General features: G+C 43.6%; 1 protein-coding gene across 3 annotated transcripts in view; it reads right to left on the reverse strand.

Moving 5' to 3' along the window:
• The window catches only part of TAF4B (TATA-box binding protein associated factor 4b), a 73,299-nt gene extending 52,471 nt beyond the window's left edge, over positions 1 to 20,828 (reverse strand). For all 3 annotated transcript variants that reach the window (XM_075744208.1, XM_075744207.1, XM_075744206.1), the window contains exons 1-3: positions 20,328 to 20,828; positions 4,779 to 4,927; positions 3,900 to 4,007 (exon numbers count right to left, since the gene is read on the reverse strand). In XM_075744208.1, the coding sequence (XP_075600323.1) occupies positions 3,900 to 4,007; positions 4,779 to 4,927; positions 20,328 to 20,643 (573 nt within the window). In that variant the 5' untranslated portion in view covers positions 20,644 to 20,828. The remainder of the gene's footprint in view (positions 1 to 3,899; positions 4,008 to 4,778; positions 4,928 to 20,327) is intronic.
• Between the last annotated feature and the right edge of the window lie 4,324 nt (positions 20,829 to 25,152).

Here is a 25,152-nt window from a genome sequence, read left to right on the forward strand (position 1 = left end):
TTTTGGACAATGCTAAGCCAGATGATACCACTCTGAAGATAAATACAATCTTAAGTGATTATTTATCTTCCTTTCTTCCCCTGCAGCTCCTCTCCCAATTGCAATATCCCTTACTCTTCCTATCACACAAGCATTAGGCAAAAGACGTTGCGTCCACTTTGGAAGGATGCATGTGCCAGCAGAAGCAGCCAGCTGAGCAAATGCACCTAACAAGTTCTTCCTGCCTTTACCTTGTGGGCAGCAATTTGGATCTCTTTCTGCTCTGCTGAGACACAAACTCACAAAATTCAGTTATTTTGAGACCTCTTTTTAAAATCTCATTAGAATTTACCAACAGATTCAGAAGCTCCAGCTACAGGAGAGTAACAAAGGTTTTGGAAAAAAAGAACACCACAATTGCCTCTCTCATTTGCAAACCAAGCTAAACAGTAGTTTCCAGAGGAAAACCTACTAAACTGAAGTATTTCTACTTCAGATTTTAAAGAAAGGAAAACAATAAAAAACCCACATTCAAAAAAAACCCAACACAGTTCTGATACAACAGAATACAGTATGAGTAAAAGACTTTGCCTCCATAAAAACCACTACTTTCAATTTCTCAACTTGAAAACTCAAAAGCCAGATTGAACCCACAGGTTACAGAAAAGCAAGATTTTCAGGTTAGCATTCAAAACCTGAAGTTGGATGTAGTTTTTCCTCCAAACCTCTCAAAAGAAAGGGAAAGTCAGGTTTTGTAGGCCAAATTCTAGGTTCAGATCCGTGCAACACAATTGCTTTCACTGACTCTTAACACACTTAAACACCAAAGTTTAGTCCAGCAATCACGAATTAATACTTGCTAATTGCATTAATGATAACACAGTAGCACTAGAGCCCAACTTGCCCTACCATGGATAAACCAAAAACTAATCAGAGCTGGACAGACATCATATAGAATATCAAAGGGCTTTTAAGTGTTTCGGGATAGGGAAAATTAATGAACAAACATTTAAAGCTAAAGCAAAACACGGCACTTTTGTCATTTATTTATCTTTTTTTTTTTTCCTGGGTGGGTCCCCCCACCACCCAAGCTGCTGCCAGCTTGACATGAAAGAAGCAGGCAGCTACCAGAAAGCTTTCCAGCTTAGGCTCCCAGTGTTGGTAACACTTTAATAGCTCTCTGCAGGATCTTTGCCACCACCACTGCCTCTTCCAAGGATGAGGCTCAACAGCTCTAAGACCACAGGGAGGCAAACTGGGCAAGAGAATCCCAGAAACAGATGGATGGGAGGAAGACGGAAGGGGACAGAGTACAGATCTGTCAAGCTGCAATGCCCTGGGCTTTTAAAAGCCGAAAACATGAGGTTTGGGGAGCTGATCTCTTGCAAATTCCAGCGTGTTTACATATCAAGACCAGAACGGCATTTTATCAGCTGAGGGAGGGAACAACAGGAATTCTGCTGGACCCTTTTCCCAAGAAGATGAATATATGGGAATTAACTTCTGTCATCTGCCCTCAACCTTTTTCACTACTGACAATTCTCATTCTCACTTCAAGCAACACAGAAACAGTCGCCATAAAAAATGGCATTAATCCTGCATATTTTGAAGTCATTTCAAAAGAAGAAGTGCTCTGCATCTAAATGAGAGTGCCCCAGCATGATGCTAATTAGATACTTTGCAGCTTCGTTACCCCATCTGGAAAGAAGGTAAAAAAAATAAAAATGTGCAGGTATTTTGTCTAATCTCAGAGCTTAAACATTCAGGAATGTCAAAATGGAAATATTTTCGTAGATGAGGAGAATAATCCTGGAGACAGTAACTAGAGTTTTGCAGATAGCAGTGTTCTGAGTTGTACTTAGTACAGGATAGGAGCTACACGGCCAAGCCAAGGATTATTTCTTCCCCGCTGTCTCCCACTTTTTGTGATGACATCATACTTCCACACCAACACTCCTCTCCTGTGGCCTCAAAAAACTGTCAAGACTAATAGCAAGTTTTTTTAGGACTGATGAATGAACTGCTGCTAAGGAAATCAGACCCAAGGACTCCTCCTTTCTTTTCCCAGACAGTTCCTGCAACCTTATGCACAGAATCCCTTGTCAGCACTCTTCTCTGCCCCAGGGCGAGGAGTGAAGTGGCCCTGTGATGGCAGGATGTATCCATATGGCACCTATTTACTCTTTGCTGTACAGAAAGCTTTGCAATCCTCTGCAAAACAGAGTGGCTCCAAGGAAGCCACTCCAAACAGAATGGCACTATTTTTCCCCCCAGAGTCATTGTACCTGCTGTTTAAATCCAGCCCTACAGCTTGTTAGAAGGGTTCAAGTTTCTACAACAGAAAAAAATATGGCTTACAAAGATACTCCATGTCTACCTCTTTAAGTATCTCAGAAGAACACAAGTTAAATTGATTATATCAAAACTGAACTAAGTACGTACAGAAGAACCAAGTCAAAAGGCAGACCTAAGTTTAAAAAGTGGTGATTCTCAGTGTTTATCCACATGAGAGCGCAAGGATGCAGGCAGCAGCATCCATCAGATGGAAGAAATCTTTACCTTCATCTCTTCGCCGCAGCGCAAGGGTAGTATAGTAGATGACTATTGCTTTTATATCCTAAAGACCTCTGTGCAGAGGTCACAAGCACATGGTTTGCAAGCTAGTATTCAAAAATAAAAGTGGGTAAGGAATACTCCTTACTGTACTTAGACACAAAGCGTAAGTTGTTTCCATTCTAAGCAAAATAGAATACACATTAAGAGAGGCCTCTAGGTTTTCCGGCTTCAACCCCAACATTATCCATCTGTAGCGAGAAGGAAGAGAAAAAAGATCAGACAGAGCTGTGAGTAGTTTTCAGTTTCAGATAGAGGAGAAGAACAGCAGGAGGACAAATTTGTAAGTCAGACTGTTAGTTACCGCTGTCAGTGAACATATCCCCCAATCCTTCAAATACCCTCAAGGTCAAGAACATACATCCAGTGAGGTTTTTTGAATGACTGATCCTGATCATTTACTGAGTGCTCAGTCAACCGCCACAGCCCAGTCTCCTTCAAGCTCTTGTTCACAAAAGAAAAGGTATGTACAAGCCAGACTTCTTCCCAATTTCTCCTCCAGGTTATGAGGAGAACAGAGTATTTTGGCTGTAGAAAGGAGTGGTTTTTATTTCATCAGATGTGCTCATCCAGAACTGTGGTCCTCAAGAACAGAAGAATTGTATCTAGAAGTCTCATACTCTACAGGTACCAAGAACCTCTTCAGAAAAGTCCTACAACATTTTTCTCTGGAAAAAAAGAAGTAAGACCTAAGAAATAAGACAGAAACACTACCTAAAAATAATGAGGCATTTCCAACCACTGTCTATTTATAGTCATATCTGTGGAACCTGTCTTCCAAATTCAACTAGATAACAGACATCTTCAGCTATGACCTTCCTTCAGCTTTTAATGAGGGGAAAAAAAAATGTAGACCTGAAAAAGAGCTTGACTAGTGCAGACAGCTCATTTTCCCCTCAACGTCATTCCAGGTATACTTTTTTTCTCCCCCTCAGGAATCAGGGAATCCAAACAGGAGAGAGCATTAGGAAGTCTCCATCCCCGGAAAAGCATCAGCTAGAGCTTGAAGGAGTTGTGTCATGGGGTACAAAAGCACTGGAAATAGCTCTCTGAACTATTTATTTTATCCATTGTTCATGTGCTTTCCCCTGTAGTGAGAGAAGACGAGCTGACACACACTAGAAGAAGCATAATTAAATTATGCATTTAAAAAGAGACATTCAGGAAAGAATTTATCATGAGGACAAAAGTTACCAGCTCAGTGAAAACCACCTTAGAGTTAGAAATAACAAGAATGCATCCGTATTTTCTTCACTTCTCTCTGTCACTTCTTCTTATCCCACCGCACTATAAAGCTTGCCACCTACCTGTATTACAGCAGGTGGCTGAACAGTAGAAGCCACAGCATTTGTTGTTTGAGATAATGGTTTCACAGGAGTAGCTGCTACTTTTTTTAGTAACTGGGTGCCAGAGTTCTTAAAAACAAAACAAATCAAACACAAACATGTGAAGAGAACAGTTGTCAGACAAACCAATAACAAAACAGTCACTGAAGTTAATACCTGCTCTTGTCCGATACAAGACACCCACTCTCACAGTAACAATACAGGCATCATTCACATAGCCCACACAGTTTAAACACTGTTCAAAGCAGCTATTTGTCTATCAGTTTAATACTCATGAACAGATTCAGAGACATTTAGATGCAATGCCTAATCAGAACAAAATGCTTAAAGGATGAGCACGGTGGCAAGACCTGTGCAGATGGTCACTTTTTTCGTACTCGCTCTTACAGTTGTGCGCCGACTACATTACAAGAGATGGAAGAAAAAGCCAGCAGACCTCAGGGAAGGAGGAACCTCCAGGGGACATGGGAAAGGTCCTCAGCTTCAGAGAAGTATCCCACCAGAGGACCACAAGGTTGCAGTTACTAGCAGTAACCATTTAGGTAGGTTTGTTGCCTTGGGGTTGTTTTGGGTTTTTTTTTCCCTTAAAACCCTTTACATCACCATCATCACCAGCAGAGAGGAATGCCTTAATTTGAACTATACCATATGTAACAGCTAGCAGCTTTTTCAAACTGAGAAAGCAAAGCACATAGTAATGTTTATGTCCAAACACCAAACACCATCATGCTGTTCGGAAAGCATTCAAATGCTTATTTAACCCTCCATAAGTTATTTACAAACTCTGTTATAACTACATAACATACAGCTACGTCAAATTAAAGCTATGAGAGAAGTTACCTGTACAGCACATATTCTGATTGCAGGTGTGCTGGTCGGTGCAGATGGTCTCACGCTTGTGTTATTTTGTGGCTGACCCTGTGCTCGTGCTATTGCTTGTTGAGATACTAGCATTAGTTGGCCATTACTGCTTCTGATAAGAACAGTTCCTGTTGGAGAAAAACATCCAGACTGTTAGAAATTAAGCGATATGGCTTTCCTATGCTTCTGTGGAAGAAATAACTAGACCACACTGATAAGATAATGTAATATTTAGTTTCTTACTCCAAGGAACAGCTGCCAAGAAATGTAAAAGCTAAGTGTACATCAGCTTTACTCTGCATTTTATGACAGAAAATAATTCCTAAAGTCAAGAGAAAAACTTAACTAGACAGCTACATCGAAACACTACATGCATACAAGACGCAAACTCCAAAGCAGTATGCCATCTGAGTCAAGAAGATATTTTGGACATTAAAAAGACAGGCACACCTCTCCCTGACGCTCTGTGATTACTTTAACGGCAGTTCTTCAACCTGCAAAATTCATCACCACTAGACTTGGTTGCTTCTATACATTTTCACTTTTTGAACATTTAGGCACGTGCTTACAGGTGAAGACACGGTTTAAAGAAAACCTGCAACGGGAACTGAAGCCTGATTGATACCAGTTCACCTACCTATATCAAGACCATCCCTCTTTCTCAGAGGGCAGTGGTCTCCAATGAAAGCCAAAGCCACTCAGACATTTGAAGCTGTCCCTCTGTCAAGGGTGTGTCCAAAAGCATTAAAATGTGTGGTTTTAGTCACAGCAGCTTACAGTCAAATAAAGAGAATCCAATGGTGGGGGGGGGACGGGACACGACACACCAAAACAAAACTCTTCTGCCTTGTTTCCTTGCTTTTTTGTTTTCCTCTCAAACCTACAGCCATGTCAGCCCAGCACCATTCAACTCTTATCACCTTTCTCATACCCCATCAGCTATAACGACAAACAATTAAACAGTTAACAAACAATCAGTATTTTTACTAAAGCTTTCAAATGAAAATCCCCCTAAGGAAAGTCAGACAGATGCCACAGCACAGTCCCATCTTCCCTGCATTTGGAAACCATTCAGCTACCAATGCCTCCTCCTCTTCCCCAGGCCCCTAAGGGCTACGCTCTGGAAATTCCAGACGTCTCATCAGGGTCACAAATACAAAACGCAAGCTGGATCCCTGGCCTGAATTGCTTCCGATCCTTCAAGGGAGCTAAGCTACAGAGCACCTTACCTTTGCTGATGCCTCACATCCTTTACCTTGAATAGCAGCTGCTGCAGAGTCCACCAGTAAAACCACCTCACTTCACAAAGGCTTTTCGCATAAAAAGGGGGAAGGTCCAGGAGAATGCCAGATACATAAATAAGAGTATACCTCAACATTTTGGGAGGATTAAACTTTCTTGCAAGTCATCCAATATCTGAAGAGTCCCAGATCTTCTATGCACACTTACAATCTTTCCCAGCGTAAAGCAAGCCCGCATCGACGGAACAGTCTTTTTACTACCTAGTTAGTCTGAAAGCCGTCAAAATATTGCTGTACAATACAGCCTAAAACACTGCTTCTCTCTGAGTTTAAATGAATACAACAGGAAAAGCCACAAGCTCCATGAGTTGGATTTTGTTTAAGAAGAAAAAAATCAAGCTATAACCACATGCTTAAAAACAGCTTTTCATCCTCCACATCTAAAAGCATAAGAGGACATTGCAAGACAACACAAAACTTGGTATAAAATCCTGTAACGTCAACATATTGCCATTTACATAGCGCACACAAACTGAGACCGCAAGAGTAGCATCTAGAGTGATTCCCTCCTTCTGCAAGCAGCCTTTACTAGAGGGCAGATGCGCACAACGGTTGCTTATTCACAAAAATACTGTTACTCCATCTGACAACTCAACTTTCTCCTCCTCCACTGAAGTCTTGACTATAATTATATTTAGGTACAGATGTATCTTTTAATTTAATCAATGCATACCCAGAATCACAGAAAACATATCAGATTTCTGATTTTTTTTTTCGTGCCATCTTATTTAGACAGTGATTCATGGCATACAATTTATCATCAATCAAAAAAGGGCGATTTTTTTCCTTGTTCACATCACATGCTTATGGAGATTCTAGGGGAAGAGAGAAAGCTGATGATACCACACATTTTGATAGCAATAACATTTCTCTCTGCTTTAGGTCTACATTCAGGATGGCAGAGGCATTGCTACTGGATGTTTTAGGCTTTGCTTTTCTAAGCTCGCTTAAAAATGTCATTGCTAGCTCTACTCTTTGAGAAGGCACATATAAATTTATCATTTAATTCCTTTAGAGATTCGGAATGCATTAAGTGGTTTTTGTTTTCATGTATTTGGATATTTTGTCATTACTTGTTACATTTGTTTTCTAAGCCAAACTGTCAGAAGCATAATTTCTACTTCTCTGAATCATACTGCATACCAGAAACAGCATCATTACCAGTCAACTCAATTACAGGGTTGGGTTTTTTTGGCACTACTGTTCTGAAGTTTCAGTTAGCATTTGCCAGAGATGGAGACCCTGCCTCAAGAGTATCCCATCCTCCAGTCACCTGAATGGGGAGTTTCCAGCAGGCTCGACTTGACAGGAAATTAACTGAAGAGCAACACAGCTAACAAGTTTATGCAAATCCTATACCATTCATACCCAAATTCATAAACACCTAAAAAAAAAAAAAAGGTAAACAAAAAACAACCACCACAAATATTAACAAGTCCAAGTAGCCCCTTTACATTTGACCATGACTGCAATGATCCCCAACAGTGCTGTAACCTGAAACATGAATCAACTTTCCTCCTAGTAATAGGATTAGTCAACACAAGGATATCCCTACTTCATCAAAACAGCGTAAAGTAACTTTAGGCTTATTCTTGTTGAGAGCATCCACAGAAGAAGTTACCTAAGGGCACTCCAGTGGCCATAGCCTTGACTGTAGCATACAATTAAGATGATTGCTGTTTACTTCCATATAAGTTATGGCAAGAACCTGTTCCACTTGGAACAAACATTCATTTCCTTATATTTGTTCAATTTTGCAGAATTTTTAATATGGTGGTAAGTTTTTCATGGCAGTAGCCTTTCACGACAGCTAGCAAAATTAGAACTCCAAAATCAGTATTATGGTAATCTAATAACTACTGGTTTTGCAGGCTTAATACTGTAAATGCCTGATGCTAGCACAAATAAAGCTGAAGGCAAATTTGAAATGACTGTCATAGCTACAGATCCGTGTAGTGAAGAGTTACAAGACATCACTTCAAGCATGAAACACACTTTTCTGGGCAGTTACAACCTAATGTCGCAAAGTGACAGTAAACTGACAGGTGGATTGTCTGAAACAGTTTGAAAGCTGTTGAGAAAGGCATTTATTTTTCGCTTCTGGTAGCCCCGATTTACTTATTTACTTTTTCACAACTTAAAAATACCCCTAATCTTTTGCTGCTCCCTTTCTGCCTTGAAACAAAAGCAACAACCCAACAGGCTCCAAGAGGAGATACGAGAGGTGTCTTCTGCCAGAAGAAAAGGTTCCACGGCACTCAAAACCAATGCCTGAAGTCTCATACACAACACACAGCTGCACCAGTGTGAAATGAGGGAACAGCAGGTGATGGTAACCTTGAGATTCTCAACAGAAAGATCACATAAACAGACTCATGCAGCTACCAAGATGTTACTATCAGAAATGAAGAGAAGACAAGAGCAAGAATCCACGTTCTTCACTTGGGCGGGGGGGGGGGGATAATATTTCTTATCAAGAGCTGTTTTCACATTCACTAGAAGGCAATTTTTGCCAAACTAAATGTGAAAACAGATCAGGTCTTGCAGTCATCGCAATTCCACAGGACAATGCGGGGGGGCGGGGGGGAGAGGAGGGGAGGGAGGGGAGTAAAGTTTCAGCTAACACCACTCAGCACAGCATTTAAAAACAGGAAAGGTATCTGCAATCTCTGACCAAAATATCAGCACCAACTGTAGTTACTGAACAGCAATGAGGCACCTTCATTATGCCAAAGGTACCCTCTTTCAGGCAGCACTTCCAAGAAAGCACCGTTTACAGGATACACAGTTTGATAGTTTTACTGAAGTTGTTTCAGAGAACAGGAAAGACTTCCTCACCACTCGTGCACTTTGATAGTAAGGGACAAACCCTTTGGGGCTACAGGGCTGTTCCTATTTTCAGATCACAAACAGAAAACCTAAGTGACTAGTTACCAGCAGGGATTAATTCTTGCACGCTTCGCTGGAGGACTCGGGTGTCTCCTGCAGATTAACAAACAGCCCTTTTTACAATGAATTGAGACTTCTGTCTCCAGATATTCTGCCTGTCCTGCCAAAAAACATCCTTTGGAAAGTTATTTATTTTTCTTGCCAGCCAGAGAAGGCAGTTAAAATAAAATCAGCTATTTCAGCCCTTTGTTCCCTGCACACCTTCCTTCAGCTGCAATTCTGCAGAAAGGCTGGGGGGGAAGGAACTGACAAAAGAAACCCAGGTCAGCTTCCTCCAAAGCTACACAGAAGGAGCCATGCTATAGCTTCTCACCTTGACGGGGTCTCACTGAGATCTATACCCTTCCTCCCCAGTGACTTGCCTTCTCCTTGAACAGGGTGTCCAGAAACCATGACTCCAGAAAGAATGCCCGGCATCACTCCTGCAAAGCTCAGGCAGCCACCACCCAGAACAGCCTGTACCCAGGCACACCAGCAGCGCATGCCATGGAAAACCAGAGGCCTTCTATTAAAATTCCATTTGCCGCTCAAACCTGAGATACCTCCACTGTAAATTTTTGCTGTCCCAGCACCACCAGCCAAGGAAATCTAGCTTTTTCTGAACTTGGTTATAATGCACTTCAAATTTTCTAAGCTGTAGCAGTGTTGAGCATCCAATCCAGGAATGAAGAAAGAGAGATTAGCAGGAGCAGCAGCTTACAGATACCTCTTCATTGTAACTACATACAGAGAACCAAAAACTCACCAGAAACATGCACAAGATGCTGTGGGATCACGGCAGAGATCTGTTTATACCACTGTATGTAAGGCCATCTGCATGGGCTTCACTGTATTTCGGGGAATAGTGTTGAGGAAACCACACTGTTGTTAACGTAAAGCTGTGCTGCCAACTGATGCTCAGGGTTTCATCCAGCAGCACTGAACACCAACATATGCTAAAAGCATCTCACCGTAAGGGCAACTTCCACCGTTACATTTCTACCACATATGACAAGCCTGAGGCCATTTCTGAAGGGGAACATCCAGAAGGAATTTCCTGAGATGAACCAGCCAGCAGGTATGCTCCAGTGGAGATACACCATATGCTCCTATACGTGAAGCTGAAGTTGTCAAGTTAAGCCACCACTTCGATTACGTGGTTTCCAACACAACAGCTCTTCGGAACTGCTGGCTGGGGAGCAACATGAGGAAGTGAAGTCTCCTGCGCCTAAAACAAAATACAAGCAAGAACCAACTGCATTAGACCAAACTCATATAAGAGAACACAAGTTCCAAAAGCCGCTTTGAAAGAATGGTAAGTTTAGTTTATTTCAAATCAAGGGGTTCCTGCATCAGGGTATGTTGCCAACCTTAGTAAAGCTCACTTTAACACCCATTACAAAGAGACTTTCAGGTCCCAAGTCAGTAAGTGAACAGTTTAACAACAAAAATGTTTGAAAACAACAGTGATCTTTCAGTGCTCTCTGTTCCTAAACAAATCCCATTCTTTCACTGAACTACTCAAAACAAAGGGATAGCTTTTAAGGCAGTTACAAGGTAAGACCAAGTTGTAAAGGGAATGTTTCAGTAGGAAACTGAATGGCAACTAGAAAGGAATATTGGTTTTACGTTTCTGAGCCTGACTATTTAGGAAGACTCGAAATTCAGAAAATAAATGGCCAAATACTACTAACCCATGCAACAGCTTTGAAGATAGTTTTTCTGTCTAAAGGGATCCTTTAAAAAATACACATTTTTTTCTTCTTCAGTCCCATTTATTGAGCCCCACAGAATAGGTCACTTAAAAGTTACAAAAACACATTACAGGACTAAGACAGACCCAAAACATTATTAGAGACATCAACTGTTTAGGTAGTGATATCAAGGTATATTATGTTGTAGACTGGCTGTAAAAGACTGCTAAAGAGGCAGAAAGCATTAATGAAATGCTGTGAAAGACATGACATGTAAGTCTGATACTGAACTGACTTGACTTACATAATAACCCTTCGAACGTGTTGGGGTTGTATGTTTTCAGATGAAGTATGGACTGTACCACATGCTGGAAAACTACTTATTTCCCATGACCCTTACTTGGTATTTCAGTTTTCCTAGATGTCTACTGCAGATTTCTGTACTGAAGATGAAGAAACAAAGATGACAGACCAATCTGGAGGCAACAGCTAGCTGTGCTTCTCAGTCTTAGGAATGAAGCTACAATGAAAATTTGGCTGCCATTTGAGGTTACCTCACCACAGGTTCACCACCACAAAGATGAGCTCTAACTTCTATTCTTAAATCAAACAGAACTGACTTCGGACAACTGATCTTCTGGGAAACCACAGACATTGCCTGTTGGGGCTTTTCTTGGGAAAACGTCTCTGACTGCTCTTAGATTTCCCAAGATAAGCAGGGTAGAGGGCTCACCTACACCATGTGGATTGAGTTGTTCAGCTTGTACACTACATCCACAAAGCATTTCACTCTGTACGACAAATAATTCCAACCTTTGGAGGTCAACTTTAGTTGATGTAAGAGGAATTCAGCAATGATCAACCCATAATTAACACTGTTATGACAGCAGCCAGAATCACGCACCACATACCCAAGCCTTCAACCAAGCCATTCCATTCACATGTCGTTTCACTAACCAAATAATTACATATCTCAGCAATCACCCTCTGCACCATTTCCCTCTGTTCCAGGGAAGTTTCTATACTAACAGGTCTTTGTAGCAATAGCTCAGGACCATGACTAGCATGTAGATATTGTAGTGTCACAATGAGATGCCCGATTCTGAGTTCCAATGAAAGACACCTTATTTTGCCCACAGATATGGAATTCATTAATTTCCAGGTCAGGAGAAAAGTTCAAAGGGCATAATCCCAATACGCTTTCATGCTACAACAGAACACAGACAGGCTAAATAAAATACAATGCAATGTTATACCCGTAAGTTTTTTAGTTGATTGCATCTTTGCCAACTGTACAAACATCACACTGCAGATTCTTGTAGACTCTGGCCTACAGCTTTTAAGGTTGCACTAGCCTCAGATGTCTGACCACATCTCATCCCCTGCAAAGCCAGGCACCAGCACTGTTTGCAGACTGTCCAGTTGATAGCACTGTTTCACTAGCATTACTGTTTCCCAGATTGCCTGGGTTGCTGTGAGCAGCTTTTTAAACCACCACCCACCCCCAACTCTGAACATCTCAAGGGGCATACAACCCCAGTGAAGGCTGCTGCCTCCATGAACTCCAACCTTTCTCTAGCAAGGTTCTATGCTAACAGTGGGCACCAGCTCCTGAGTACAGGCACAGCCTTTTCAAGCACAGGGAGCCAGGAAAGGGGTGAAGATATCTCTTCTAGGCAGGGTGGAGCAGAATCTGATAATCTATTGTTTCAAATAGTCTGGAATGATGGACTCCATGCATCTTTCTGAAGAGTCTAAACAACGTACTCTCTCCCTCCCTTCCTCCAGGAACTAAAAAGTGCTAAAAATGCAAAAACCAGAAGCCAAGTTTCACACACTGCTTAATCAGTAAGTCTCATCCAAGCTGTTGGAGGCTAGCTGCTCATGAATGCATTTTGGTGCCCAGATGGATATATCTATTTAACAGACTAGCAACTGGGCCCACATAGTGCTGATGCCTTTTCACAGAATACAGGCCCACGTTATAGAGCTATGAGTTCTCCTCGAGTGCACGCACAGTTGAGCTTCATTACTTGAGAATACATTTATATCCACACAATTTCACAGTTCTAGTAGAACTCTTGTGCAAAAATATAACTGTCCCAGTTGCAAGGTAGTATACCTTTTATTTATAGCAAACAACAGATGTCCATACCAACCACCTAAAGAAAATCTGGACATTGCATTGATTCTTGGAGGGGCTGTAAATAACTGACAGGTCATAGATGTTTTCTGGGCATAGTTCCAAGATGGCACTAGTGTTTCTATTTGAATCTGAAGTTTATTTATTACACTTGAATCCCAAGAGTTTTTGTTTTTATTGTGAGTAGGCATACAGGATTCCTGCTGTGTTCCACAAGGCAGAGTCTTATTTGATATTGTGAGAACATCTAGCTCTTGTCCTTGGGCCATGTCTTTCTCAACTGGGATCATTTCCCATCAGCATTTCCTCATCTTATCTTTGTGGTTTGCAACTTTGCTACTCGAGGCTTGGTTGCTTTCCTCTACGAGTAATCAGACAGTTCCAGGATTGTCTACAGATAAGATGATCTGACTTAAGAGTTCTCTAGGACCCAAGTTACCTCCTGAAGTATTTGCAGAGGACTCAGCTGATGGCAGTGAAATAGTAACTCAAAGGAGCCAAAGTGACACTTCCTTTCCTTCAAGACAATTCCTACTGCACTGAAAAAGGCAATGACTCTATACACCGCACCCTCTTCTAGTTTTGCTGTGTACTCCTAGTATTCACTGGAGGCAAATTCTTTACATATCAAATTAGATGCTCAGCATATTGCAGCCATATATATACAGAGCATAGCTTTATAAGGACCAGAAGGTATGCCAATACTCTGCACTTACCATTTCTAGAACGCCGTTAGCTATTAAGCTGTTACAGAGAAATCTGAAACTTACGGACTCTCAAACTGTAAATATTAATTTTAAACCAAGAGATGCTAAAAACATTACTGGTGTCTTGATACAGTTCTAATAAAGGACAAGATCCCTTTAAATCTCTGTCTCCTGAGGAGAATCAACTCAATTCATCCAGATTCATTTTGAAATGGGACACTTTTTTTCCTTGGTGTTCACATGGGGACCAGCAGAGGGTTCAATTCCACTTAATTTCCTCTAAAAGTACATATTCACCCCTCTGTTGGATGGATTTTCACTCATTTCAGAAGGACAAACGAGGTCTTAACACTGAATTGTAACACTGATTACTACCTTGCTCTAAGTGGGATGGAGCAAACAAAAATTCTTGTAGAAGACAACAAAACCTTCATGAAAGCATTAACTTCTGTCTACACAGATACTGTGGAAACTGTCACCAAAATTGTGTGATATTGGTCAAGTGGCTAGTATGTAAGCCGTATATAAAGATGTTCTGAATACACTTAACCCTTCAACACACACCATCAGCTGCTCCAAGCAGACTGCCCAGTAATACTGCCAACCAGGACATGCTATTTCACCCACTTGTTAATCTAGCTTGGACATCCACACAAGGAACTTTGATTTCCCAGGCAACTCCTAGGAGCAGCCAGTACTAACAAAGGCGTCATCTCCGCTGCCTCCACCAAACTGGAAGCATGTGCTAGGCCTGCAAACACGAGCTAAGGAAACCAAGTGCCATCACAACATCTGACTGTTCTTAGTTCACCAAATCACCCCAGTAAGATTACTGAGCTTCATGAGCTCTCCAGCCTTAACAGACCCTAGATTTGCTCATTAGCAACAAGGATCTTCCATCTGCTGCCATTTTTACCCTGCTTCAGTTGTGACCAGAAACTATTTGCTCAAGACAGTGGTGGAAAAGATCCATTAGTGGACTTTGTTCTAAAGGTAACTCAGATGGCAGAACAGACCTCAGCGGTGACAATTTGAACAGCAAGCCACTTAGAAACATCTATTGCAATCTTTTCCACTTTGCAAATTACACACATTTTTCTTCTGAAGTCATCATAGTTTTCAGAGAAGTAGCTTCATGCAGAAAGAATTCCAAAAAAAGTATTTGCCTTTGGGTTTTTGTCTAAGTGGTTAGGGCAGTACTAATTATTCATCTTTGATAGTTATCAGAAGCTTTGCAACTTACAGCAAAACTGGCATATAGAACTGTAGCATACAATCCTGTCCACTAAGAACAGCACAGATTTCTACCACATGGCACGACATATACTTGGTTCTCCAAGACAACTTAAAAAAAATAATCTGGTGTTGCAAACTACTCAAGATAACTCATGAGCTTACCTACTTTATCTTTGGGAAAAGAATACGGAAATATAATTAGTATTTCTTCCAGCTGACACTTGTGTGTGGATGATGCTATTTTTACTGCTGGAGGGTTCTTTAAATACTGCAAAAGCAGTAGAAGTCAGGCTTACATTCTCTCTCTTCTAAGGATTAAAAAATGTTTACTATTCACCAATCCGTAGCTGCAATTCTTTGCAATACACTCCAATTAATTGTAAAATCTGAACAGCATTTAACATTAGTTTTACTGAGCATCATATTTCAGTGCTTCAGTATTCAGAATGCATCTGGGGTTTTTTTGTGAAAATCATAAATCTAGAAGTTAGCTTTATATCTTCTGCCAAAGTTTAAATCATAATTCCTACAAGGCTGTGCATTTAATGATATGAAGGCATTGTTTTGCTAGACACATTCAGTCCTAAAAGCAAAACTAAGTCCTACAGTGCAGCTGAAATTTCTACTGGTTACAGCAGAAAGCATTTACTAACTATTTTTTAAGTTTGACTTAGCTCTGCAAGTCCACCAAAGCTTTGCTCCCTCCTCCTCAGGAAAAAAGTTGACTGGTGTCGCCTATTGTGAAGAGAGAAGTTTGCAAACTATCCATCCTGATAAACCTGCTAAACAGAGGACACTATTGGGATACAAAAGGTTGCAACCAAGTATTATTTAATCCCTACTGATCATCCTACAGCACAAGTATTATGCTCAGACTTCATGAGATTATCAGCATCCAGAAATAGCAGACTCTGAAGGAGTTTCTTGGGGTTTTGTCTTGTTGAAACAAGAAATCTTTGGATAGCCTCTTCCTACCCAAACAAAATATAAACTAAGTAGTATTTTCAAATCAGGCCCTCCTCCTATGCCAAAGTGAAGGACCAGATGCAAATATGAAAATATCAAATTCCTCATACGGTCTTACAACTGAGAAGTAAGAACTAGAACATGATGAGGGAGATTCAGAGTGCTGTACTTGAGAGGTATTAGGCCAACTTCAAAAGCAGAAAGAGGCAGCATCCCAATGTTTACCAGCCCACACCTCTTCAGGTTACCTTAGTTTCTATATCCAACAAAGAGAAACCTGACAAGATCAGGCTCCATATCACCCCATAGCAGTTTTGGGATACCTCCATCAGTTCTCTCCCTCCTACCCGCAGGTGTCCGCACACTGACTGCTCGTCCCTTGCCACACAGCCCTGGCCACCTGCCACGAACAGTGGCGGTACTTTCTGAACAGTTACCTACTATCAGCCTAGATAAGCAGTAGGCAGCAGAAAACCTGCCAGGGACAAGCCAAAACGGATATCCAAGCCAAAACGGATATCCAAGCAAATACAGCTGAGCTGCAAACAGAAACCAAGAACCTGTGCCTGCTTCCATTCCCCTCCAAGTCGGATGCAAAGGCATGCGGTGGCCATGCCTTGCACCAGGTTACTACTACAAATTAAGGCAGAGCCAGGGCAACTTCACTTTGCTGACACTGTACTTGTTCGGGCCCATTGGTGTTAGCAATAACAGAAAGACACACACCAGGGGCAGCTGCTGCCACAGCCCTGTAACCAGCAGCAGTGGCATCAGGCAAGCTGTTTGAACAGCTTCCTGCTGTAAGCAGATCCTAAGGTAACGACAGAGGATCCCTAGCATCCAGTCGAGTTCTGTATTTTTTTTTTGTCCCTCCACAAGAGAAGCAGATACACCTGCTAGTTGTCCTTTCAAGACCTGCCTGTAATGAGCATTCCAGGTGCAAGGATAGCATAAAAGCCACAAGGACACAGAAGAGAGAAAACTAAGTTCAAGAAAAGTAAAGGAGAAGGAAAACCAAGAACACAACACTTTACTTGCTATTTTTATGCTGCTTTTCTATCCCCCATTCCTCCAAAGCGGTATGGGGCCCAAAGACACTAAGGTGAGCTACAGACTTTTGTCATGGCCTATGAAAACCTTGTCACTCCTTCCCCTTCCCAAGCCTTTAACTAGTTCCTCCTGTTAATAGCACAGCCCACCACCACCCCCCAACATTAAGCTCAAGCTAACCCCTCCTCCTATGTGTGTCGTCCCCTGCCTCCAAGGACACAATTTCTTGTTAAGCGGATGGTCCGTGACACGAGACATTTGCGGTTTTTTGAGCGGCTGCACAGGCCACACGACCAGCAGAGCTCAGAACTGAGGCAGTACCACCCTTGCCATGCTGCTCTGCTCTCTGCCAGTCCCACAGACTTGTTTGCTACATGCAAAGCCTTCTGCAACGATGCAAACATGTTCTTGACAACACAAGGGCAATTGAAGAAAGGTCTCTTTGGTAGATCATACAAATTCCCTTCATTTAGGAAGACATAGCCCAAGCATTCAGTCTAAAAGTTGATGGTATGTAAGGTCAAAATGCCACAACCAAGTCCAATGCCAAGGCAGAATCTGTCCAGCTGAAGGTATATAAAGGACACAGTGCCCAGCTGGAGCCCCACTGTCTGCTAAAACCCCCAGTGGTGGCCGGCCATAAGCCAGGGGCAGACTCACACCTCCTGACTGCTAGCACAGCAGATACCCTGAGGGTGAAGGAGGAAGACCTTGAGTACCAGCACTGGTCTAACAGCTGGCTACTCAGCCAAAAATTGGCATTTTGTAGAGGAAAACGTAGAAAGGTGATGAAAAACCCTTGTTACTCATGAGCAAGCCTTGAGTCCTGCAAGACCTGGAAAACTTGCGAAGCTCAGTGATCTTCCCTGGGCAACCAGGTAAAGTGGCACTTGGCAGAAGGACAATCCGTGCTTAGAGAAGTGAAGTCCTACCTGGTCATCAGCCACCACTTCTCCCACTGCCAGGCTTTATTCTGGGCAAGAGGGAGGGAAGGTAGAGATGGAAGAGAAAGAACAGCCTAAATCCATGACTTCCATGAACCTCCACCACCCTACAAGCTACGGGGACAACCGCAGCTCCCCAGGTACCCTTCCTTCCCCGGAGAGCAGCCCTGTTAAAGCTCTGGGCCAAACAATGCCTGCTCTGGGCCACAAGCAGCTGACGAGTACTTGAGGATGGCCACTAAGGGCAGTGCTGTCCAGCCTTCCTCAAAACAAGCCAGCTCAAATACCTCCCTCTGAAACTCAGGGGAGGACACTTTCCTTATGCATTTTCCTTAACAGGTGCCACAGGTTAAATGCCGTGATTTTAAAGCCAAGTGCATCCTCCCTTCTGTGCTTTATTTATCCTGCATGGCTAGATTTTGAAATTTATTTGAAATACAAACTTTTCAAACTTAAGAATTTGGTGGTTTCTTCCACTGTCTTTTCAAAGTATACTAACACTTCTAGCTTAATGGTATTAATTTTGCATTTAAGTTTCTGAATGATTTTATTATTCATTAATAATTGAATCTACATAGAAGACAGAGGTAGAATACTAACACTCAAGCCAGAATGCATTTTTAAATCTTCCTTAGGACAATTATTTAGAGGAGTTTCCCTGAAATATTGATCCATTTGAAATCCAACAACTGCTGTGCTCCTTCTGGAGCATTAAACTCCATACTGTTATTTTTAATTTACTATGCTGTACAGAGTACTGGCACTTCTGAACTTCCAATACAAAATCTGCTTGCTTTGTTTCTTGTCCCAGGAGCAAGGAAAACAAGCTGATGCAACTGAAGGGTAACACTATTTTTGTTACACCTGCATACAGCCACCATACAAGTCAGATGACATTCAGCAGTATTCCTTGATGTAATCAAGCCCAGGGTACTAGGAAAACCAAAAGTTTTGCTAACTTATAGTTCCCAAGCTACAGGTAACTCACATAAGCATTCATCGCCACAGCAAGATGTTTAACTGAATGCCAACACATTCCAGAAAGCCAAAATACTAGATAGAAAAGCAGAAGATCTGGGAGCTCTACTGCAAAAAACCCAATATATTTCTATCAATCATTGTTCATTTCAGAAGAAAGTTGTCAAGGATTTAGACTCATCCTTGACTACTGACTACCCAGACATTACAGCATCATGTGAGTGCTGGGAAATCTATAGTGAAACTACTGATTAAAGACAGTATTTTTTTAAAAATTACATTAGCATTATGTATGTCCTTGAGAGGTGCATGCCTTTGATAAAGACACGGGTGGAAAAAAAAAAGAGGAAAGAAAGAAAGAAAAAAAGAAAAAAGTAAATATGCCCCAGCAGCACAGGAATTAATGTAAACCCAGTCATCCTTTTAGGCAACATCCTACCTGAAAGTAATCAGAACAGATGCTCCAACAAAGGAACTGTCCTGGCAGAAAATAATTATAGCAACAATAGCAATAAAGTGACTACATATTTTGGGATCTCAACATAGCGATACCAAGACCAGTGGAAGCAAAGCCATCTTTTTTTAAAAAGCATTTAAATACAGCCTGACAGGGAAGAGCGGGAAGTTTGGAACCAACAGCGCCTTCTTCCTCTTGTGAGAAAGCGCAGGTAGGAGCCCTGGCTAACCCTCTGCTGCTATCCAAAGTATTAAGCCATCTTTATCAGCACTATGCAATTCCTACATTAATATTTTCTTTGCTGCTATAGGAATTACATCCATAAGCGTGGTACCTCTCTAAACTCTTCCTTTCCCACATATGCTTTATAGCAAAAAGCGTTTCGAAGAGCAACATGTAATGAAATTTCAACATGACACTCCTTATGCAGGGTAATATTTTGTTTCGATTACGGTTCACATCGGCCTGGTTGTAATAGCGAAAACAATTCCTCCAGAACAGCTTGTCTGGAGGGGAGTAGCAGTATGATTTGCATTGCAAGTGGGAGTTACTTTGCAGTCGCCAACCCACGTTCACGCTTCCCTGTGTTACTCGTTCATCCAAATTCCACGAAAGCCTCAGTTAGTCTTTTTCGAGTCACAAATTATGGGAACTTGGCCACTGAGGTTTTTGGTTACTCCTCCTGCTCCTCGTGCTATCCAGCAAAGTAAAAAGTTGCCTTAATCCAGAGCCTTCCAGATCCATCCTCCAGATATGCTATAAGCATCCCCAGTGCTAAATGACTTCACCCATTTACGTTTCCAGTGCCCTGCGAGACAGACAAACACCCCGATTCCCACAACTTTGGGGCAGAAAAGCAACTGGCCCCAAACTTTCGGCACACCCGTGTAACACCCCTCCTGCAGCGGCCGCCGCCGTTCTCCCCCGCCGCCCCGTCCGTCCTTCGCCACGACTCGTCCCCCACCGCAAGGGCCGGGCGGCCGGCTCCCGGGGACGCCCGGCTGCCACCCCGGCTGCCACCCCGTCCTCCCGACCCGTTCCCAGGCACGAGGGAGCGCGACGTGCCAGCTAAGTCGCGACACGGGACCCAGCCCGAAGCTGGAGCGGCCCGGCCGCCCACTCACCTGGGGGCAGCTGGAAGTTGGCAGGTAACTGGAGGGTGGCCGTGGGCGGCCCCTTGGGCGCCACCGGCCGCGGGCCCCCGGGGGCGGGCACCCGTGCCACCAGGGTTCCCAGGGGGGCGGCCGCCAGGCGCGGCGGCGGTTGCGGGGCGGCGGAGGGCGCCGGGCCGCCGGACACCTTGGCGGCGGGGCTGCCCCGGTCGGGCGCCGGGCCCGCGGCGGGAGCGCAAATGAGCCCCGCGGGCGGCGCAGCGGCCGCCTGCTCCGGCTGCCCGCCGGGCATCAGCCTGAGGGGGGCCGCCGCCGCCGAGGTGCTCATGGAGGAGGAGGTGGCGAGGGGACGGGTGGCGGCCGCGTCGCGTAGAGCCCCGCGCCGCCCCGCAGCATCGCGGGCGGGGGACGCTCAGGCGCTGCCCCGGCCGCCGGCTCGCTCACGGAAACACATGGTGGCCTCCCTCTGCCGGCTCCTGGGCGCCGCGCACGTGGGCCCGGCCGGCCCGGCCTCCCTTGCCAGCGGTGGGAGGGAGGGGAGGACGGCCGGAGGACGGCCGGGGGGCGGGCCCACGCCGCCGGCGCACCCTACTGCGGCGGCGCCCGGCCCAACCCGGCCCCGCCGCCCCTCAGAGCCCGCCCGGCCGCGGCGCGCCCCCGCCGGCCGTGTTTATAGAGCCATGCGGACCCCCGCGCAGGCGCCGAGGCCCGGCTCCCCCACCTCCTCCCAGAGGGTGCGGCCGCGCGCGCAGTGGGGCGGAGTCGGGCCGACGCTGAGGAGAAAGTTGGGGACAGCCTGAGGTGCCCCCCGCCTCAGCCGCTGCCGGGGGTTGGGAGGATGGCTCCACGGCGGGGAGGGGGGAGTCTCGCCCCTGGGAGACACTGCGTGGCCCCGCCGGGCCTCCCTCGGGAGGCGACGCCCACGCTTCGCTGCGGGACCCGGCTCCCGTCCCAGCCGGCTGCGGGTGGTACCACCTGGGCGCCCTCAGAGCCCCGATTTGGGTCCGTTTGAGTAGGCAAAGCGCGGGTGACCACAGCAGAGCCGCCAAACCGAAAGCCGTATCGTCCGCCAGCCCTGCCTGGGGGCTGCAGGTGTCCTTGGGGCTTCCATGAAAAACAAAGGAGCTCCACAGCAAGCGCAAGAAGTTCCCCGTATCGCGATCAGGTCAGGGCCGGAGCTGAACTCGCTGTCAGGCTGGCAAGACGAAAGCGGCCCCTACCTGTGAGGATGAAGGGGGCTGAGGTGTGCCGTTTGACCTTCCCGGCCAAGGCTCGGTCTGAAGGACGGCTGAGGAGGGGCGTGCAGCTCACTCCCCTTGTAAAACAAGTGTAATTGTTACAGGATACATACAACACAGCTTTTAAAAACAGTTATCAGAGTATAACTGGAAGTTTTTGTTCGTTTGATAGGGATGTCAGCATGACCTTCAGTAATGCTGGTTTGAGGTTTTTGTGTATCATAGCTAAGTTTGGGCTAAATTTCAATAGGTTTTGAAGCATGCTTGTGCACGTGCTTCCCTTTACCTGTAAAACTTAAGGGGCATTGCTCATCTGCTTAAGTTGAGCACAGCGTTAAGTGATTACAAGGCCCAGTGTACAGTTCAGTATAGTGGTACAAAAAGCACAAAATCCAACAAAGTGTTAGGAGAGCAACAAATAATTTTCATTTTAATTACTCCTGCATTAAACATCCCTTGCAACTATGTTTTTCAGGTAGAAATGTAGACAAGAAATTCTAATACTTGAGGATACACTGAAAATCATGTAAAGCGTGAAGAGAATGCAAAAAATTCTACAACTCTTTCTCCATGCCCTGATAGATAGTTGCTTACAGGATGTCAGACCGTGGAGCCAAAGGAACACTCCTCTCAGACTACTTCCATTCGCAGCCTTGCTTGATTTCACAGTATTACTGCTTTAAAGTGCTGTCAGTAGCCACTGAAACAGCGACAGAACAGAAGTTGCTTGAGATGAGAACTGAAAGCATATGGGCACAGCTTAGTTTCCAGTGTGGTCACAACGCAGGTAGCTGTACCCTCCCAAACTCCACTAGTACAGGTGACAACAGGCATGAAGATAACTCGCAGCGAGTAGCTGGATAAATGCCTTAATCTTTCACATGCGCGTCACACATTCTACCATGTTTTCACCGCTATTGCTACACTGGTAACTTTAACAGATTGCAGAAAACGCAGCTATCACACTTACGTCTACAAGATACCAAGTAAGAAACACAGTGCCACAGAAGCCTGTTTAGGACCCAAACACAGTATTTGCTCTCTCACGCAGCATCCCCTCTCCCTCATTGCCGCAGCTCTCCTCACCGTGCTGACCATTCCAGAACAAACAGCCCCAAATCCCAAAGAGGCGGCAGCAACAGTGGTTACAGATCCCAAATATAAGAGCAGGCCAGGAAAACAGTGGAAGAGTAGGTGATGGAATACCACAGGACTGAAGCAGTCTTTGTACCCCTTAGAGCTCTGCTAAGTCTGAGCAAATTACATCACTTCTTAGGGATATGAAGCTGTGTTATACACATAAAGTAACAACCAGGGTACAGTGAGTTACCTCCCACAAGTCAGAGGATGCTCAGAGAAGCCATGGAAACTTCAGTTCAAGCAAAGACCAACAGTGACTGATGGCCGGAGGAGAAGGATGCAAGGGAAGACACGTTGGCCACTGTTCCTGGACTTCAGAAAGATTGGAGTTGGCTTATTACTTAAGGCCAAGTTTTTCTCTTCTTGGGGCCATTCAACTTCTGAAGGACTCTCTGAGCCCCTCATGCAAGTGCTCAGGACTGAAAGCATACCTGGAATAGATAAAAAGAAACAGCTGAAGACAGAAGCTTATTCACTAAAGCTGTGAGGCACAGCAGCATGGAAAGAGGAAGTAGAAAATACAGCACTGTGAGAAGAACATACAGAGGCTGCAAAAGGAGAAAAGGAAATTATATGAAAGACAACCCAGGAAAAGGTATCCCCAGTGATAATAAAGGGGGGGGCGGGGAAAGGAAAACAATCCACACTGAACAAAGCCCAGAAGATTTAGAAATATGCATATCTTAAAAAAAACAAAACAAACGGGGCTAAGTTAAAGTGCCGTAAGTGTCCTCTCCAAACAAAGCAGATGCACCCATCATTCTATGAAACTGCACAGGAAATGAGTCCTTTTTCCACACTGGAAAAATATGTTATAATAGAGGACTGAATATTACCAGTATGCAGTCTTCATTACTCAAGTTAAGAGAAATGCAAAAAAGTCAGTCAGAATAACAAGGAACAAAGAATCTGGAATTTTAAAGCTATTTTCATAATTGAATAGATTATAGCACATGTAAGGAAAGTTACTTTTGTTACTACCTGGAGTTTCAGGTTTTTTTAAAAGTCTGTATTTTCATGGGTGACTGCTACCACCAAAAACACCCATGCATTGAAAAAACCCTCTGCATTAAGTCATCATTCTTGTCTACAACTTTTTTTCCCCAAAAAACCTTGTCCAGGAGATACTGATAAATATAATAACTGCTTTTCCAAGTCAGGTGGAGATGCGCCTAGCTGTTCATTCCATGAATGCCCAGCCTTGGCAAACTGACCTGCTTTACCTCTCCAAATAACCCGTGAACAGACTCATCCAATGCTCGTGTAGAAGTATCTCCTGTACCTTGTGGGTTTGGGGGAGCATTACTGCAAACAACAGTTCCAGATTTCCTCCCCAGGAGCTATTAGGTGATACAGTGCCCATAGCTGGTCTGCATAACCCCTTTCTAACAGCTGAGACTCATACAGTGCACACTGAATCCATCTCTGCTGTTCCAGGCTCTCTTGAGGCTTTCAAATAGCATATTTAAAATACAAACCAACTACCCACCCTCCAAAATTCCTGTCCAGACAGCCAGCCTTAACTCTTCGAAAGACAGACCTTTATAAAGTCTTCAGCTCTTAAGTCAGTTTCACATCCAACACTTTGGTTTTAGTTTCCTATAAAATCCATCTAATATGCCTCAGGGGTTTTAATCTGTCAGTGATCCTTTTTACAAAAGTTTTATTTTCTCTCCGATTGATAAATCATCAATTAAATATAACCAGCAAATTGGCTGGAATGAGAAACTTGTAATACTTGCCTTAAGCTTTTCTGAAATGACAGAGACTTGGCAACACTGCAGAATTAACTTAAGCATGTAACTGCAACCTTAAGGGAAGCAATATGTGTGAAGATCTAATCTCATTAGTTAAAATAGTTACTTTTAATGGGAAAGATGAAAAGCTTACCATGAAACAAGTTAAATAGTAACAAAGAACACTAGCTCTTCAGGAAGAGATGCTTAAAGAAATGCAATACTATAAATAAGAGTAGTAAAAATCAGGGAGAGAGAGTTTCATACCAAAAAAGTGAGAATGAGTTAGTTGGAAATGCAGAAATAGAAGATATAAAAAAAAAGGATTAACTAATGGGAATATGGTTGCACATGTGAATTTATTTACTAATGAAAACAACCAAGTGTAATCAAAACTGGCTATTTAATATCATCAGTACTTCTACATTAAATTTCTGATTTGAGTAGATTTTTTTTTTTTCTAAATGTATAGTCAGTGTTACAGTCTGCCCTGTTTTTTCTGTCTTGACTGATGATCTTTTACAGAGGTGCCTCTTTCTTTTGACAGGTGACAGATGCTAAACCAAACATGACACTTACATGAATAAGTCAAATTCTTTGTTCCATGAGGTACAATGCACTGCAGCTTCAAAACCTTATAAAACATTTAAAAGTACAACAGGAAGGTACAACAAAAGAATTAGGCAAAATACTGTTATGTTGTTCTAAGCTCTAAAGCTTGGT

The sequence above is a fragment of the Balearica regulorum genome, chromosome 2 (genome assembly GCF_011004875.1).
Source record: "Balearica regulorum gibbericeps isolate bBalReg1 chromosome 2, bBalReg1.pri, whole genome shotgun sequence".
In the NCBI taxonomy this organism is placed as follows: domain Eukaryota; kingdom Metazoa; phylum Chordata; class Aves; order Gruiformes; family Gruidae; genus Balearica; species Balearica regulorum.